Raw genomic sequence first — 18,519 nt, 5'->3', positions numbered from 1 at the left:
GATAGTCGAAGTTCTCAGCTAAAGCGTTCTCTCTTGTTTCTACTATATATTATGGAAGTCCCAAAAAAGCCCCACCAAATAGGCGAAAATCGATTTAATTCCATTTATCTGATCCCTTTACTCAAAACAACCGATTCGATGTTGATGTATATTATATTTATTTACGGAATACAATTGTAAAAAATATTTAATAAGCGCTAATGTATATAATAATTATGAGGCAAATGTTACATTTTCTTTTGCATTCTTCCGGTTGGGGAGGACTTAAAATTTGTATAATTTTTGTTTCTTTTTTTTCGGGGCGGAAGAAGGTTCGCGTAAGGGGAGAATGGTTCACAAGAGGGGACCATTTCAAGATCCATTAAGTTAATACTCCGGCGGACTTAACCGCTCGCTTCGTAGATTAAGATTTAAGTTACCTTCGGGATGCAGCAGTCGGAAATACGTTGATTTGTTGTTGTTGTATATTTACTATCAAAATGCCGTAAATGGAATACACAATACAAATACAATAGAAGCAGCAAAGTTGTTCATTCAGTGCCGTGGATACATTACAATAATATAATTATTAATTTATCGAAAAAAAAACACATATATTTATATATATATATATATAAAGAAGACAGACACACACGCTTGCTGTTGTACACATACACATCGGATCTCTAGGCCTACAAACTTACAAATAATATCTATTTATATACGTATCTTTATGGATTTCTTGCCATACTTGGTTTACGTTGTTTTCTACGTTTTTTTTTTGTGTCTAACCGAAATTGATATTTCACCTAAGCGCACGCTTTTCAATTTAGGGGAATGGTTTTGGGTTTTGGGGCGGGTTTTGGGTTTTGGGGCTTGGAAACCGGTAGAAAAGAGCTCCCTGCTCCGGTTTTTAATACAGCAGATCCGTCTTCTGTGTACCCTCGCTGTACACAACTCCCGCGCCCGGCGTCGCCGTCAGATGGTCATAGTCATCCTCGTCCCCGGCCGAGGTGGAGCCACCTGCTCCCGTCGCCGCTGCTTCCGCCGTTGAGTCTTCCTGCTGCTGCCCCTTGATCAGTCCCTCGCCGAAGCCCACGATGCTGCCGTTCCCGTTGAACATCAGCTGGCCGCCGGCGGCGGCGGTAGCTCCGGCCGGACTGCTCCCGTTGCTGCTCGGACTGTGGCTGCCGTTGCTGCTCCCACTGCTGCTGCTCTCGGGCAAAGCGTACCGGGTGACGCCCAGCTGGAAGAGGTTGTCCATCGGCGAGACGCCCTTCATGGGCGTGTAGAAGCCCAGAGCCTTGGAGCCTGCAAGCATTCGAAAATCAAGATTAGTGGTGATTTGGTTGTGGTTTAAAGCGGGTTTCAATCCTCGTCCTTGGGATTGGGGGTTAGTAAAGTAGTATAAAAACAGGTGGCACCATATGGGGATAAAATATATATCAAGGTGAGGTGAGGTGATGGTGGATCTGGATCTTGTCAAGCAAATGAAAACGAAATTTGAGCCGTAGATGGAAATGGAGATGGAAATGATTGGATGATGACTGGGATGTGCCAAGTGTCTGGGTGATGTGTGTGTTCTAAACTGGGTTAGTTACCTTAAGAGTAATATGAATTGGCGATTAGTTTTGATTGCCCAGCGGAGCAGACAGAGCAAGTGCACTGGGTTAGAGGTGTGGCTGTTTTGCAGTGTTCGCCCTTTAATCGGTTATTGGGTTATTTTTTGGCTTTGGTGCTTTATAATCAGTTTTTCAGTTAAGTTTTCTTGATGGTTATTCGCAATATTGCGGTTCATTGGGTTCAGCGGCTGCAGTTAATCGGTTATTCTGTTTCGGTTCGGTTTATTTGCCTTTGCTTGTTATCATAGATATTTTTGGTTTTGGTATACAATAGATATTATTTCAACGCTTTGCTTATGTAATCTGTTACATTTAAATAATATCTGCAAAAAGAAATTAGTATGAACAAAAAATAGAATAGAAAATAGAATGGAATGGAAGTAAACGCAAATGCAAACAAAACAAAGCGACAGCGGTGAGTTGAACAAAAGGCTGTTGAAATGAAAACCATTGGGGAAATAGTGGGGAGAGGGGGTGAGGAGGTGGGTTAGCGTAACTAGCTACAATTTCGAATCGCAAATTGCAATTCAATACATGCCCCACAACTGCATACCGAACTGAACAAAGCAAAGCAAACATACATAAGGCACATAACACATAACTAACGCCGACTGGAAAACACACAAAGATACAAACGCAGGTAATTCAATTCAATCGAATGAAAATAGTCACTAACTAAGGTTCTACATTTCGGTTTTGGCTCGGTTTACACCGTCACATTGTTCGGAATTAGTCGTTCTGCAAGCGGAGGCTTAATTTGGAGTTTATTTAAGATTTTCCCACGCCCCTTTGACTCTCAAAATAATTTTTATAGCTTTTATATACCCGAATTAGGCAAAAAAAAAAAGGTAACCTACAATTTGAAACTAGAGCTTGAAAATTATCGATATTTTCGATATTTCGGCAATATCGATTCGATAATATCAAGTTGATAAGGGCGAAATAGCAATATAATAGCATGTTTAAGAAATTTGAAAGGGAAACTATGGACCATAGATCATCTTATACATAAGGTTGTGGTTTGTTTTTTGGTGGAATTCAGGAACGCAAGCTTAGTCCTTCATTGGTAATATCTCTTCCATCCTTCGCTCGTATTCTGTGCTCTTCAGTTCCAAATATTCCCCTTGATCGTCATCCAGAGCTCCGCATAAACGGCGCCAGTGCATCAGGAAGCATCGTCTAGGCATCTATTAATCGATTATATTCGTGTGTTTCGAGTGTCCGCTTGCCCCAGTGTTTTTTTTTTTTGTGTGGTTGTGATTCGTGTGTTCGGGTTGTTTGGTGTTGTGTTGTTTTTTTCCTGGCTTCCGCATTGAGTTATTGGTTTTTGGATTTGCCCAGGGTTACACATTTTACACTTTACAGTTTTTAGCGGCCATCAAACCAATATATATATATTTTTTTTTTGGGAGCGGAACGGGGTCACCAAGAGGTATCCAGGGAATGATGGGTGTTCTTTAGCCTAGTTTGTAAACATATAGAGTAAAGCTTGGGCAATGCCTACGTTTCGCTGGCGGTTTCAAATCGGTGTTGGAGTTCTGGATAACTGGATATCTGGTTTTCTGGTGATCTGGAGTTTTGGAGTTTTGGAGACTAGTGCTTTGGCCATCAGACATAGTAGAGCGTGGTGCCTGGAATGCGTGCCTGTAGCAGGGCCGAGCTGGCATTGGACAAAGCCAGCGACGACGGCAGACTGGGCCGACGTCGCCGCTGCTGGAGCTCGGGAGCTGGACTACTCTGGCCACCACTTCCTCCTCCTCGACACTTCCTCGAGCCTTCGTTTCTATCATATTTACTCTGCTGATGATGCTGCTGTAGTTGCTCCTTCTCCTGGCGCTGCTGATTGCCCAACGTAAAGGAGGCTGCCTTCCGCGGTCTAGCCGAAACAGAAGCTGGCTGGGATTTGGTGGTTTCATCCTGCTGGAGGAAGCAGGCATACTGCGGCTTCAGCAGCACCGATGGCCTGGCCCTACGCACCTGTGGATGAGGCTGTGGCTTCGCCGGGAGCTGTGGGCGCTTGGCGATTGTGGGTGGTGGCAATGGCTCGGTGGTTTCCACTTCTGCTGCTGGGATTGCCACTTCTGGCTGCTGCTGCTGTTGTTGTTGCGACTGCGGCAAGATAATACCCTTCCCTAAACTTGGGTAATCTGCAAATATGCGTGAGGCGAAATTGAGAGCCTTTCAGCCGGAAAAGACCGAAGCAATTTGCTATTTGGAACTCGGTTTTTGGGTGTTCTTTTTGATTTAGTTCTTCAAGAGCTGTGACATAGCGTATATATATAGTAGAATATAGAAGAGCAGGGGGGAACAAGGGGCTTTCAAAGGGCTGCTAGCTTCAGCTTCAGGCTGCACCACCCACCTGATGCGCCTGGTCAGCCGGCGAAGGTGAGCGCCCAGGACCGAACGGAACCTTGGCCAGGGGCAACAGCCGGAGCTCGTGGTCCTGGCGCCACATTTGGGAACTGAGACGGTTACGGAAGTTGAGGCTGGAGCGGAGATTGGAGCGGGCTCGGAAACTGATACGGAGACGGAGACGGAGACAGGTGGGTCTGTGGCTCTATCAGCATCTGTAAAGTGCAGAAACCTTGATTGTTATACACCCGATTCTTTAGTGAGGACTTGGGGTCTTGAGTTTCGGTAGGATTTCTTTTTCTAGGCCTTCGTTTGTGCTAATCAGTAGAGCTTGAAAGTATATCGATAAATTATCGCATCAATATGGTGAAAATATCGAAAATATCGATAATTTTCAAGCTCTATATATCAGTCATATGCTATATCATTTCCTTGGGTCTCTTGTTATCGGTTATTTTATCTGCCAAGATCATATGATAATAATATTAGTGTTATTATTATGTAAAATATTGTAATTTTCTCTTTTTATACATGTGTATTCCTTTTGCAGATCTTGAACCTAACTTTCTGTATTGATAATCCCTAGCTTTTTGTTGTATTTCGTTGGGAAACATTTAATATTCTGTTGGTTATTCCCCTGGTTTTTGTTTGCGAAAAGCAACGCACCCCCTTCCCCCCCTCTGATTAACCCAAGGTAAACGAAAGTGTTGAACTCAAAAACAAAGAGATCGCGGCGATGAGGTGATGGATGAGTGGGTATTAATGATGGTAAACAGAACTCAAGAGCACAGATGGTAAATCAAGATTAAGGACAAGGCAAGTGACAGAGACAGAGACAGAGATATGCAGGCAGAGAGAGACAGCGACAGAGTGTGAGACAGAGTCAGAGAGACAAAAAGCCATTCCATCGTTCGCTGCTGCATGCCACATACAACATACAACATACGTACATACAACAATAACAATAACAACACGTGAATAATGCACGCTTGGATGGACGGATGTGGAACAGATATTACTTACCCAACGGTAAATTCCCCAGCATCGGTCCGCCCCCCGCCGCCCCCGCCCTGTATCCATGTCCATGTCCATGTCCCGCCGTCGACGTGGGCAGCTCGATGATCTCGTCGACGGTCACATGGTGGTGCTGCTCCTGCAGCCCCAGCTGGTGCATCTGCTCCAGCTCCAGCTGCTCCAGCTGCTGCTGGTGCTGCAGCCTGTGCATCTGCTCCGCCAGCAGCATCTGGTGGTGCTTGCTCACATGCCCGAACGGATCGGCGTACGGCGGATCCTCGATGGTCATCGATGCCTCGGAGGGGTATTCAAACGTCGACGTCAGCGTGTCGTTGAACTGCACGCGGAACTGTGGGAAGTGAGTAAGAAATTTGATCAGTGTTTGCTTCTGGAATTACTTTCACTACGATGGGCTTTAAGAAGAGGAAGGATTACAATGGTTTTGGGTTAAAAAAAAATATACAAAAATGTACTTCCCTATTTGAGAACCTTAAGAGAAATATTAACATTACCCATATCTCTTAAAAAAATCCAAAATTCCCACATTTCAAATACATCATTTTGGCGTATAATAAAAAACAAAGAAAATAGTGATTATAATAGATTCTAAAATGGTTAAAATATAACATTAATATCATTCTAAAAACTTTTAAAATACCTATACTTTACCAGAATGATCACACTTTATAGATACTACATATAATTTTATTTCCCTTTAAATATAAACTATTTTTTTAAGACTCTCTGACATTGGTGATAACAAAACCGATATGGTATTCGCTTTGTTTATGGCGCCATTGGAATTAGACGAAAACTCTTTGGATATCAATTCTTGATTCGGATTACATAAACAATTTAATTTAGAGACCACCTCGAGTTGTACAAATTCTACTCTTTTCATTCCTATATTTTTTGTTGTTTTCTTTTAACGATTCGTCCTAATTTACATAACCACATCGAAGATTTACATTAGGCGATGCCACAAATCATCAAATATATTGCCAAAACTAAATAGTTTCTCTGTAGGTCATAAAAATTCAAGGTTAGACGAAAGTGTTGGATCAAATCGTTGTTATAAATAAACATTTAAAATATTTAAACCATTGACGAGCAAAAGACAATGCAGATTTATAGTTTCTTTGTGGCTATATGATAATAACATGTTTATCCGTGACATTGGAGTAATTGCAAATAAATTGTTCTAAACGCAACTCCCATCGTTCGGCACTTACTCATCGATGCCTTATCGATGGCATATCAATGAGTCAACCCCGAATGACTGCAGAAATCGGGCTCCTTATCGGAGGAGAACAAACCCCAACGATACGATTGAATTGATTCGGAAATTCAGGCTGAGGCTGCTGAGGCTAAAGACAATGGTACAACAATATATACCATACAGTTCCCATATCAGTCACACTGATGGAACGCACCCGAATAAAGGAATAAATAAATAAGTTAGCGCCAGGCAAACAGAAAAATAAAAATAACAAGAAAGGAAGCTAGCTTCGGCCAGCCGAAGCTTATATACCCTTGCAGATCATTCCTATTAATTAACAAATCGCAAAAATGTTCAATTTTCTAATATTTCTCATTAATTTTCCAATCGTTCCTATGGCAGCTATATGATATAGTCGTCCGATTTTGATCAAATTAAAATTGAAATTCGGAAATATTTAAAAAGAGTTATATCCTAGAGTAGAAGATAATACAATAAAAACCAAAGAAGCTAGAATTTATTTCCTATTACTTTTCCATTAATTTTCCGATCGTTCCTATGGCAGCTATATGATATAGTAGTCCGATTTTTTAAATAATTAATTCGAAATTCAGAAATATTTAAAAAATAACATCCCCAAAAGTAGAAGGTAATATTTCAAAAAACACCGAAGCTAGAATTTTTTAAAGCTTTTTTCTTCCGATCCTTCCTATGGGAGCTATAAGATATAGTTGTCCGATCCGGTCGGCTCCGACATATATACTACCTGCAATAGAAAGAAGACTTTTGCGAAAGTTTCGTCCCGATAGCTCAAAAACTGAGAGACTAGTTTGCGTAGAAACAGACAGACGGACAGACGGACAGACGGACAGACGGACAGACAGACAGACGGACAGACGGACAGACGGACATGGCTAGATCGACTCGTCTTGTGATGCTGATCAAGAATATATATACTTTATGGGGTCGGAGACGTCTCCTTCACTGCGTTGCAAACTTCTGACTGAAATCATAATACCCTCTGCAAGGGTATAAAAAGGGGAAACAAATCCCGCTCTAAGGCGAACCTAATGCGGGTTGATTAATAGTCCCTGGACAGGCGACACGACCCAGTCGATAAATGTTATATAAGGCAAGAGCATAAATACCTTATCATCGATCCCCATTGAATGGTCAAACAGTTTGTGCTGGCACTCGAAAACATTCCCCTCCTTTCCAAGGGGCCCACCAAATAATCTTATCTTATCCTTTTCACATACACACACCAAATTGGAAAAAAAAAAAAAAAAAAGAACCAATGCTATCTTTCGGTGGCAAAAACAAAACCCCGCACCTGACTCACTCCCAAGTAAGGTATGTGGTATGTGGTGTATATATATGGGGTTTTGGGGATCCATCCCTACATACCGAAGAATCTTTGGCTTTCTGGCGTATGCTGGACTTGCCGTCGATCACAATGTTGGCATTCTCGAACTCCACATCGCACGGCGATGGCGGGCACATGGAGTAGTCGTCATAGTCCGTGTCCGTTGACGTTTCCACGGAGAGATCGCCCAGCAGCACGAAGCCAGGCTCATTTGGCTAATAGGGATAGATGGAAAAAATAATAATTAGTTATGGGAATTCCTCTATAAACAAAGGGTAAAAATATATTGGCATTGCCCACACAGAAGTTAAAGATTTAAATTTATACAGCCTAATAAAAATACTCATTATCCTTATCGGTAATGTCTTGTTTGTTTTGAAATAAAACCCAGGTAAACAAGACACTTTGAAAATGTTATTAAAGTCATTCAAGATGTTTTCCTGCTGTTTAAGATATTATCTTCTGAACACGCCTCTTTTGAAGTTTTCGATGATGTATAACTCGTTTTCTTTCTTTCTTTGGATTATAATGGTTGTCTCCCGATAATTTTGAAGTAGGAGGACCATTTATTCCACAAAGCTGTCGAGTTTTCAGGTCACATGTGTTCGAAAAGTGAAATTCATGGAAACTCACTCTTGATCAGCGTTATGTTATGGGTCATCTGTGACTCACGGCAGGGGTTCCGAGGTCCAGGAGAGTTCCAAGTCCAAGTCCCGGTTCCGATTTCAGTTCCCAGTCAATATTCCCCCCCCCCCCCTTTTTTTTGGCCCATTTTTTTTTTCTTCTTTTTTGTGGCACAAATCGACCCCCAGCCATATATACCATATGCTATATGCCATATATACCCATAGCGCAGATAATAAAGTTCAAAGCGAGATAAAAGAGACAAGGCAAAGGCAAAAGCAAACACGGTAAGTAGAAGTGAGCCTCAAAAAAGAATTGACAAAATTGAGTTCAGTGGTAGAGAGTGGTCGAGAGAGAGAGAGAGAGATATGGCAACAGAGACAGAGCGAAGAGAACGGCACAAAGCACAAACAAAACGGGTTTACCAACGAGAAGACGGCAAGAGGAAAACTCAACCGAACCGAAAGCTAAAGTCTCAAGCTAAGGGAGAGGTATAGAGTATGAAATAGTGTCAGTGCAGTGGGCTTTTCCAACCACAAGATAGGTTCAAATATTTGAATTAATAATTGTATATTTTTAGGATTATATCTCAAAAATATTTCAAAATTTTTGTTTGGAAAAGAAAAACTTTTTTTTAATTTTTGAAGTCTAATATGACTTATTTACGAAGAATTCTTTGCCTTTGGTTGGTATTTCGATTTATATAGTTCATTTAAAATATTTATTAATAAAAATATTAATATTAAAGCAGGATATTTAAAATAATACATTTAATTACCCTGTTTATATGGCTACTAAAAATAAAATTTGGGCTTTTCTCGAATTTTTAAACTGATATGATACCAAACAAAGAATTCTAGTGATATTATATAGTTCTAGGCTTAAGATAAAGACAAATCTTTTTAAAAGCTTTAAAGTAGAGGGAATTTAAGCATGGCTTTGAGGGAGGAGAAGCAACAGCTGTAGGGAGCAGCCCATACTTGCATCCCAACAAAACCGGCATCCCGAGGACCGGCTGCTCCCCAAGAATAAAGTTCCCCACAGACACATAATATCTCATGTGCACAGTGTATATCTCTACATATCTCTACGGACTTTTGCCGTTTTGCTGGCAGCAGCAGGAAGAGCAGAAATATCTTCTCATGTCCACATGCATGCTTCAAAACTGGTTTCCCACTCTTCCGATGTCGAAAAGTGCAGGCAAAGAAGAACCCAAAAGAAGAAGGGACCGAAGACTGAAGACTGAAGACCGAAGACTGAGGAGCGAAGACAGAAGACTGCCAGAAGATGAGACTTGCATCTGGCTGGGAACAAAGCAGACTTTGGGAAAGAATATGCAGATATGTGTATATAAATATACATATATATATATAGAGAGATTTATGTATATGCATATAGGAGGGGCATCTGCTCATGTCGCACACGATTCGGGGCTATCGATCGGAGAGCTATTCAAGGCGAATTTTAATTGACTCGGAGCAGAAGATCACATCGAACTATTCCCAGCTGTGATGCAAGCTTCGATCTCTATTAGGGGCTTGCCATTTCCATTTCCAGTAGCAGTCGACGATCGAAGATCCCTAATTGATCGGCCCTCTGAGTAATGTTCATTAGCCGACTGAGCTGTGTAATCTTTGTGAGATACTTATTTATGAAGACCGTGATTTTGCTGCCGACAGGTAATAAATTGGTACTTTGGGAATGATTAGAAACCCATGATTCTGGTAATCCTAAGTCTAATAACAGGAATTACAGGCAACGTTTAGGGTGGTATGATTTTCTAAACTTCATTAAAGTCACTGGGATCGATAATCTCTTAGAAAGTGACGAAAATTAATAGTTTTTGAGGTTTCTTCGTACAGATCAATTAGATCAAAGACAACTCATAAGGAAAGTTATGATCAATGATAAGAGCTTTAAATTTATCGATATTTTCGATAACATCGATGTTTTTAAATATAGAGAAATAGCAAACTCTTGATATTTGTTCAAGCTCTTTCAATGATTTCTACCAACTAGGAATCCCTTATCAAATGTGAGCAATTCACTCAGTCATCATGCAAAACTAACGCTTTTCAACGACGTATTTACCCTCATGATTAATTCCCAGAAAGGAAAAGTCAAGATATATACGTTCTCTCTCGCAAGAAAGAAAGAAAGAAAGAGTATCCAAGTTGCGCTTTGTCACTTCCCCACCGGATTCTCTCCACCGTTCGCCGCAGTTCCTCAGTTCCGTTCTCGCCCTGCCTTGTTGAACTTTCGAAATGCGCATGATCGCTGTTCTCTGTGTGCTTTGTTTCATATTTGTTTATATGGCATGGCTGCCGTATGACACAAAAAAAAAAAAAAATAATAAAAAAAATATGCGAGAAAGAAACGGAAAATAAACCATAATAACAACAAAGATATTGGGGACGAGAGCTCAAGAAACCAAATTACTATCGGGGGAAAATAATAATTCATGGGGTAATTGTTAAGCATGAATAATCCGTAAGGCTGGGTGACTCTTCCGGGGAAGATTTTGCAAAAAAAAAAGGGGAGACAAGAAAAAAAAAAGAAAGGGTGGGGAGGGATAGCATAGTACCCATACACAGAAAAAAAAAATTGTAACGGTCAATTTGATATTTTTTAAGATCAAGTTATTCATATCATTTTGATATGAATAAAGATTATGTTTGCTCAAAAAACACAAAATTTGGTATTTTTTATGATATGATAAAATATCATGTTGATCTGTTTGAGTCTTAAATTTGACATTTGATATGAAAAAAGATAGAAATAACCCCATTTCATATCCGTTTTTTGTTTCTGTGTAGAACTACACTCACCTTGGGCAGCTCCCGCTTGCGCCTGTAAATCACAACGTCGCTTTCGATGTAGTCGGGCACTTCCTTGGTGCTCTTGGAGAAGTTGAACACCATCGAGGTGTTCTCCGTGGAATGATGGCTGGAACTGGGTCCCGATCCCCCGCTGGCTCCTCCTCCGCCGCCGGCTCCCTGACTCTGGCTGCTCCTCAGCTTGCGCAGTGTCCACAGTGGCGAGGCGCTGGCATCCGTTTCGCTGCTGGCCGCCTCCTTGGTGTTTATCACGGTGTCGAGACTAGCGGTGGGCGAGGATCCCGTTGCGGATCCCGATCCCGATCCCGCACCGGCTTCTGTGGCCGTCGACTTCTTCATCTCATTGATGCGATTCTTCTCGATCTCGCGACTCGTCAGTGGCGTACTCCCAGCTCCCTGGCTATTGAACAGCGGCCGGATCACACCAATCTGTTTGGTCACCGCTGGTCCGCTGGAATCGCTGATGCTGCTGCTGCTGTTGTTGTTGAGCTTCCGCACTGTGGTTGTCGTACTGCTGGTACTGCTACTCCCGCTGGCTACATGCGCGTTCTCCGTCGAGGCAGCGAATGATCGCTGGGCGCCTCCCGCTGCCGATTCCGCTGGGGGCTTAGGCTTATCGCCGCCGCCGCCTGCCGCCGCGCCCATTTTATCGCATTGCTCATTGTTGTCGCTGCTGTCGTCGTCGTGATCGTCGTTGTTGTTGGGGCTGTCGTCATCGCCTTCGCCATCGCCCTCGCCATCGACATCGCCTTCATCGCGATCGTTTCGCTCAGTCTCGCTTGGCGCCTCGCTCTGCGGTGTGGTATCCCTTTCGGGCGTCTCCGGATCCTGCAGCTCCATGCGACGCATCATCAGACTCAACGCCGAAACGGGCGAGTCGACCTGGCGGGGTATTATATCGGGATGGACATGATGCGGATTCCTGAGCGGCGTCGAGGAGGCAAAGCCCGACGACGGCGGCGGCGTGGCCTGATCCTTGATGATTGATTTGTAGCTCGCCACCTTGCTGGCCACTCCGCCCACGCCGTTGGAACGATGGGCGGCCCGCGGTCGCCGATTGGCACTCGCCTCGAACATCTTGAGCGTCTGCTTGACCAGATCCGGTGGCGGCCGTTCGGTGTCGTCGATAATCGAGGTCAGCCGCTTGGGCGGCGCCGTATCCGTGCCGCTGTGCAGCCGCTCGCGGGCATTGTGGATCTTATCCTCGATGGTGACGCAGGTGGGCGAGGTGACAACAGGTGAGGGGGCAACGTTGGCCTTGATGGCCGTTGGTGAAGGTGTTCCCGCGGTGCTGATCCGCTGACTGTTCCACGGCGACTTCTCGCAGAGGAGGGCCTCCACGGAGCGGGCCCGCTTCATCACTTCGTTGCCGCGCTTAAAGTGACGCGATCGATTGGCTGATCCGTTGGCTATCACCTGACCTGGCTGGGCATCCTCCGAGGTGAGGGGCGGGTTAACAGCTGCCGATCCTCCATTGGCGCCCAGGCTCACCGGACGCTGCTGCTGCTGCTGCTGGTTGTCCTGTCTGTTGGGTTTGCCGGTCGGTTTGGCACCCAGAATCGGTGGCGGTGTGGATTTGGCACGCACCTGACTACTGGCCACCACCTCGGGCTCCACCTCCACATCCACCTCGTCGTCGTCGCGATCCAGGAGAGTATTCAGGCTGGTGGAGCGCTGGAGGCGTTGCTTGCTACTCTGCTGGCGAGACTCGCGGAGCGCCAGGCTGAGGTAGCGGCAGCGCAGCTTGGACACAATGCCGGGCCCGTAGCTCAGATCCTCGCCGGTGTCCAGGGAATCTGGAATGGGATTCGGCGATTGGGAATCCACATCCACGCCGCCTGGCCCGCTGGCAGTGCCTATTTTGGCCGTTAGGTGGCGGTGCTGGCCATTTTGTTTGGTTGTCTTCTTCATCTCTTGCATGGCGACCATTGTCGGTTTTACCGTTACCTTTGTGGGCGACAGTTGCTGTTGTTGCTGCTGCTGCTGCTGCTGTTGCTGAATTATAAACTTGTTGCTCTGCAATTTATCGGAAATACTCTTCGTCTTGCTGCAGCTCTTGGTGGTGCTTTCGCTGGAAATGGAAATGGTGGTCTCTTTCGCTGAAGGCTTGCCCTCAGCAACGCTCTGTCCCGGTTTGCATTTCGTTTTCAAGTGATTTGGGTTTGGATTTTGATTTGCTGACGACGACGACGGCGACGATGTTGCTGCTGCTCCAGTTGTGCCAGTTTCAACTTCACCACACCGGCCGCTACCCACCACCACCACCACGGCAGCCGGCTGTTCGCGTTCGCTCTCTGTCTCTCTCTCTCTCTCCGCACTCTCGGCTAGAATCTCGCGCTCTCCCTCCTTCTCCTGACTTCTCGTGTTGAGTAGTAAACTCGATCGCTGCTTTGGTATTGGTGTTACTGTTACATTTGTTGTTGCCGCTTCGGGCGAAAGGGAGACGGCAACAACAGAGTGATGACCTCCAGTGGAATTGGAATTGGTATTGGAAATGGAAGATTTCTCACACTTTTCCTCTGAACCGATCATATTTCTCTTTTGACTAGTGCTAATGATTGTCGCCGGTTCCGTGGAATCTGGTGGGGCGAAAAAATAAAAAAAAACAGTCGAAAAACAAAGATTACAATGGTGAAACATAACTTGTTTTGGGGAAAACCCCTGTTCGCAACCTGACAACTCTGCTCGCTATCGATAACCAACTATCGATAGGTGCGGCGCTTAATTCGAAAGTTTCCCGGTAGTTGAAATCGTAACTGCTGGCAAAAACAAATTAAAAACACTTGTTACCATTACTCACGACTGCTTAAGTGCCAGCTGAGCAATTGCATAAGTCTTTCGAATACTGCCACTTTAATTTTTTAATTTATGCATAATAATCATATCAGTTTCAGCTATTCTTTGTTTAAGGTATTTTTCAATTTTGATTGCCTCTTTTTACCTTGAAAGTTAACAGATCTATTTTCAACACTTTAATTAAAATTGATTTTAAAGCTTTCTAAAAAAAATTTTCAAATTCTTATAGAAACTTTTAAATATCTCTCGACAAAAAAAAAATAGTCAAATACTTTCATTATTTAATAATACACTTTTCCAGAAATACTCGTCTTTGAAATACCTCGAATTTGCATTTCAAGTGAAAGTATCGCAGCTCGTCTAACCACCACTCACCTGCAATTGCACCTGGAGCGGCGGTGGCTTCCGCCAAAGCCCCACAACTGCCATCGGTGGGCGAGGCGATGGACGCCGCCTGGGTGCGGGCCACGTTCGTTTTCCGCCGCTGGATGAGGTCCTTCTTCCACTGCGGCATGTCTGGCAGGAAGCCGGAAGTGGGCGACATCTCAGCTGCAGATCCTGCAGGTCCAGCTCCTCCAGCTGCCGATCCTGCTGGCACATCCGTGAGTAAATGCAACGACGGCCGCTTCTGTGACTCCATTATCCCCGTCTGCAAGAGGCATTATTCGGGGCATTAGTGCATGTCAGACGTATCCGTATCCCCTATATAGAATGCCACATTATCCAGCTCTACATCTCGACCCAAAGACCAAGTCTGGCCGACTGACTGGCTCGAAGCTGGTGCCAATTGCTAGTGCCCGCTGCCCAAGCTCCTCTACAAAGCAAAGAGGAGGGCATTGCCGACCCAAAAGATTGGCCAACCATGGAAATCGTAGTCAACCGATGAAGCTACCTTAGGATTCGCTATTTCTGTGGCCAGCTTATAAAAGAATTTATGATTTAAAGGATTGAAATACTTTCCTTTTTAAATTTAAACTACTTTAATAAATAAAAAAATAAAATTCCTGTTTTTTTTTAATTTGAAAATAATTTCAGGTTGTGTCAAAGATAACCTTATTCCTTCCTTATTTATAGTAATCTAAAATAATTAAATTTCAATTATATTTTGGAAAGAATTCTAAATATTTCCTAGCCATTGTGGGTCAACCTACATGTTAATATTTCGTAGAAGCTTTTCTTGGCTAAATAAACAAATACCACAAATTTAAAATTAGATAAAACCAATTCAACATGTGATTTAATTTTAAGAGATATTAGACAAATTCAGACTTAAGGGTGTTTAAAAACTCAACCTTAATTTTTTAAGATTTCAAAACCTGATAAAATCTGCATGTTAGGTGATCTGAAATTCGTGGCGACGACGCCATTTAGAGTTTTATTTTTCTTAATTGGATTAACTGTTGTTTTTACAGCCCGACAGCCAAACAAAACGTAAAACAGAGGTAAGAAGCAAAGAAACCCCAATATTTTTCCAGCATAAATATGCTAAACTGCCATAATGAGCGGAAAATGCGATAAAACCGAATCGCAGGGAAGGGAAAGGGGGGAATGGAAAGGAAAAGCGGGGAAACTGAAAGCCAAAAACGAACGATTATTCTTATTGTTTCGCTGAAATTGATTGCATGGCTAGATTGTTATTATTGTTGGAATTGCAATTGCTTCTGTTTCTGCAGCTTTGCATTTTGCATACCGCGATAAAAATTATTATTTTTAATTTTCCATATCACTGGTGTACGTGTGTGTGTGTGTGTGTGTATGCATCGGCGAGTGTGAGTGTGTGCAGGGGTGGGTGAAAAAGGGGAGAGCGATAAAAAGGGGCTGCAAAATGCAGACGAAGCATAAAATAAACAACCGACGACGCGCTATCGATTTTTACGGCAAGCTGGAAGCAGAACTCTGATACAGACAGAATGCACCCAAAAAGGTGCTGGAATATAAATGCTATGCCAAATGGAAAATTGCCAATTAACGAAATCCCGGGGAAAAGCGGAGAGAATGAACGGTATTTGGAAAGAGCCGGGTTTTGTTTATTTACACAGGAACGACGGCACCAACACGACGGCAGGCACACAACACACATAGGCACACAACATATACACACAGTTCCGTTAGTTGTTGGCGTTTTTTGTTTTTCTCGCGTTTTCACCGGATCTTCAGTCGGGAATCCTTACTTTTGAGATGCTGGGCTTAAACAAGTCGGTGGTTGGTTTCGTTTTCAATTTTCCGATTTTCGCTCATCCGCCGTTTTCCCCCGCTTTTCGTCACTTTTCTTTTCCGCTCCTTTCAGCTCGACGCGCTGGCCGAATTCGTCGCTCTCCACGCTCCGCGCACTTTCCAAACTTTCCCGACTGCAACTGCACTCGAACTCGGGGGCGTGGGTGCACTCGCTGCGCCTCAAAAGTGCATCATTTGCAGCCGAATCAGCGGAAAAATCTGCATCAAGTTAAGCCGCGTTTCCAATACACAAATACTGCCTATCGATTGTGCGCGCTATCGAGCGGACTATCGATAGGCGGCTGAGGCGTTGCCACTGGGTCTGGGTTTCACGCTAAAGCTAGCTATTTTTTGGTGGGGTTTTTATATTTTTGAAAAAGCACAGTTTAAAAAACTATACTTATTATGCTGCTGCTAAAAAATGGTAGCTTGGATTTTCCACATTTGAATATTAAAAACAATTTGGGCAGGAAATAATATGATCTATTCAAAGTACTGATTCATTTTAATTATTAAAATTGTCGTACAATTAATTTAAATTTATAATTTCTTTTGTTGCCTAATAAACAAATTAAATGAAACCAGTAACCTTCTAATAACAAAATGATAATAGCTATTTATTTACCGTTATTATTGGATGGCTTTCAAATCTGAGTGGCAACGCTTCAAGCTGGCAGTCCGATAGTTTTTGTTGTTTTTGTTGCTCTCTATAAACAAAGTCTACATTTGTTTGTTATTTATTATAATTAATAAATAAGCAAGATTCAAATAAGAAAAAGATAATATAAGCGCTTCATCTAGAGATCTATCGACTATATGTTTCTTGGAAATACGTGAATCATGAGCATTAACTGGATAAAGATCACCGAAAGGTTGGTGGTATTAACTTTTTAATCATATTTTCTATTAACTGGGTTGTAACCACTTACCAGAGCCCGCGAGGGCATCAAGATCATCAACGCCCTGCCCTACGAGACCTTCACCACGGTTCTGTGGTACACCCACCGGCAGATGAGTCCCAGCGGAGCCTCGGGAGCGGCGGCGCCGGGTGCCACCAGTTGTACGGTGGGCACCAGCGTGACGACCACCGGACGGGCGGACAGCAGCACCGAGGAGAACCCCACGAGCAGCTCGGAGCCGGAGTACACGCTCGAGGAACTGGAGCGACTGGTGGGCGTGCCGCGGCCGGACTTTCTGCTCCTGATCAAGACCTTCTCCTACATCCTGCGACGCATCTCCACGTTCATCATCAAGCCCAGCCTGCTGCAGCGGGAGCTGCGCGAGAAGCTCCAGCTGGAGGACGAGGCCAAGATCGATGCCATTTTGCGGCTGTGGGTGCGCGAGACGACGCCCATTATGAACAACTTGGCCAGCAAGCGGTACGAGTCGAATGTCATTGAGGATGTGGCCTGGAAACTGAACGTGGAGGTCTCCTCGCACTGCCAGCAGCGGGAGAAGACGCCGCTGGCCGTGCTCCAAATGAAGACGGGCGTCGGCGAGGATATCAACATCGAGATGACGCACCCGGAACTTGTCGAGCTGTACAATCAGTTCGAGAACATCCAGGGCGAACTGGACGCCATGCTGGCCATGAAGGCTCCGGATGCAGCTGCTCAGTAGCGGGACACCGTCGACTTCTCAGTGCCAATTTAGTTGCTAGTTCACACAATCCCTGTGCAAAAAGATGGACCTAAAAGTATGCAATACTAACACGATCGTAGCCAAATGTTAAACACTTTTTAAATTGAATTTTTACCAATTTATGGTTAGTTTTCCCCTTTGTAGCCAAATTTCATAGATTTTTAAATATTTTGGTTCTTTAAATTCCTGATTATCAATATGTTTCAATGTTATTAGAGAGAGTTCTTCAAGATCTCCCAAATAAGACTAGCAAAAAACGATGCAAACGACACGGAAAATAAATAATTTAGTATTTTAAACTTTTGTAATTTCTTAATTATCATGACTTACCCTCGGAAAATGCAAAAACCTTTAATAAATTTAGACGAAACTAGATGTCGCACATTTTACAGTACACTTTAATGGATCTCTGCATGCGTTTTACTCGTCTGCTCCACCTCGGATCATAATTCTACTGATAAACATTACAAATTATTACAATGATATATATTTAATATATGTCTATATTGTATATGCATATGTTATTCGTCGGCCTTAGTACGCGTGTGTATAATGGAGTCGTATGTTATATTATGTATGCATAATACAGACTTTCTAGTTTCATCTTCTATAGCTTTTGCAATATATGTATTTATTTATATTGAGAGGGGGGGATCTTTTGGATTTTGGGTACGTTTCGTATTCAAATTAGGGGCTTCGTTGTATTTTCACTAATCTAGAAGCAAAACGATTTCTATTGCACTCGCTCACAGTTCGGTTAATCATTTCAACTAAGTTTGGACAAAATACAAATGTATGCAAATTATTTGACTACAGTTTTCATTTAAATTTATTGCTATTGTTACAGTTAGTTGT

General features: G+C 43.3%; 2 protein-coding genes across 3 annotated transcripts; one reads left to right on the top strand and one right to left on the bottom strand.

Moving 5' to 3' along the window:
- Positions 1–141: 141 nt before the first annotated feature.
- On the bottom strand, positions 142–16,292 carry bif (protein phosphatase 1-binding protein bifocal). Of its 2 annotated transcripts, none has more exons than XM_017160486.3 (6): positions 15,981–16,292; positions 14,185–14,458; positions 11,005–13,592; positions 7,594–7,767; positions 4,977–5,316; positions 142–1,290 (listed from the first exon to the last, which is right to left on the bottom strand). In XM_017160486.3, exons 2-6 carry the CDS (start codon positions 14,447–14,449, stop codon positions 893–895), a joined length of 3,765 nt encoding a protein of 1,254 aa, XP_017015975.2. In that variant the 5' UTR covers positions 14,450–14,458; positions 15,981–16,292; the 3' UTR covers positions 142–892. The 2 variants fall into 2 exon arrangements, with proteins under 2 accessions (XP_017015975.2, XP_017015976.2); XM_017160487.3 differs by lacking the exon at positions 142–1,290 and adding an exon at positions 1,582–1,924 and having other exon boundaries at positions 15,981–16,291.
- Positions 16,293–16,716: 424 nt separating this feature from the next.
- Positions 16,717–17,692, top strand: Vlet (COMM domain containing 10 protein valette). The gene is made up of 2 exons (XM_017160482.3): positions 16,717–16,895; positions 16,956–17,692. Exons 1-2 carry the CDS (start codon positions 16,864–16,866, stop codon positions 17,641–17,643), a joined length of 720 nt encoding a protein of 239 aa, XP_017015971.2. The 5' UTR covers positions 16,717–16,863; the 3' UTR covers positions 17,644–17,692.
- The last annotated feature ends 827 nt before the right edge of the window (positions 17,693–18,519 follow it).

This window comes from Drosophila takahashii, chromosome X, assembly GCF_030179915.1.
Source record: "Drosophila takahashii strain IR98-3 E-12201 chromosome X, DtakHiC1v2, whole genome shotgun sequence".
NCBI classification, from domain to species: Eukaryota; Metazoa; Arthropoda; class Insecta; order Diptera; family Drosophilidae; genus Drosophila; species Drosophila takahashii.
Note: the sequence above shows the minus strand (reverse complement) of the source record. Positions and strands in the feature narration are given on the sequence as shown.

What these genes read in the sequence shown, in the direction of transcription:
- bif (XM_017160486.3), bottom strand. Translation starts at nt 14,449, where the DNA reads ATGGAGTCACAGAAGCGGCCGTCGTTGCATTTACTCACGGATGTGCCA. An exon ending in CGCTCCAGGTGCAATTGCAG is followed by an intron (nt 13,593 to 14,184) that starts GTGAGTGGTGGT and finishes TCGCCCCACCAG; the next exon opens with ATTCCACGGAACCGGCGACA. An exon ending in AGAAAGCCAAAGATTCTTCG is followed by an intron (nt 5,317 to 7,593) that starts GTATGTAGGGAT and finishes CACTTCCCACAG; the next exon opens with TTCCGCGTGCAGTTCAACGA.
- Vlet (XM_017160482.3), top strand. Translation starts at nt 16,864, where the DNA reads ATGAGCATTAACTGGATAAAGATCACCGAAAG. An exon ending in TGGATAAAGATCACCGAAAG is followed by an intron (nt 16,896 to 16,955) that starts GTTGGTGGTATT and finishes ACCACTTACCAG; the next exon opens with AGCCCGCGAGGGCATCAAGA.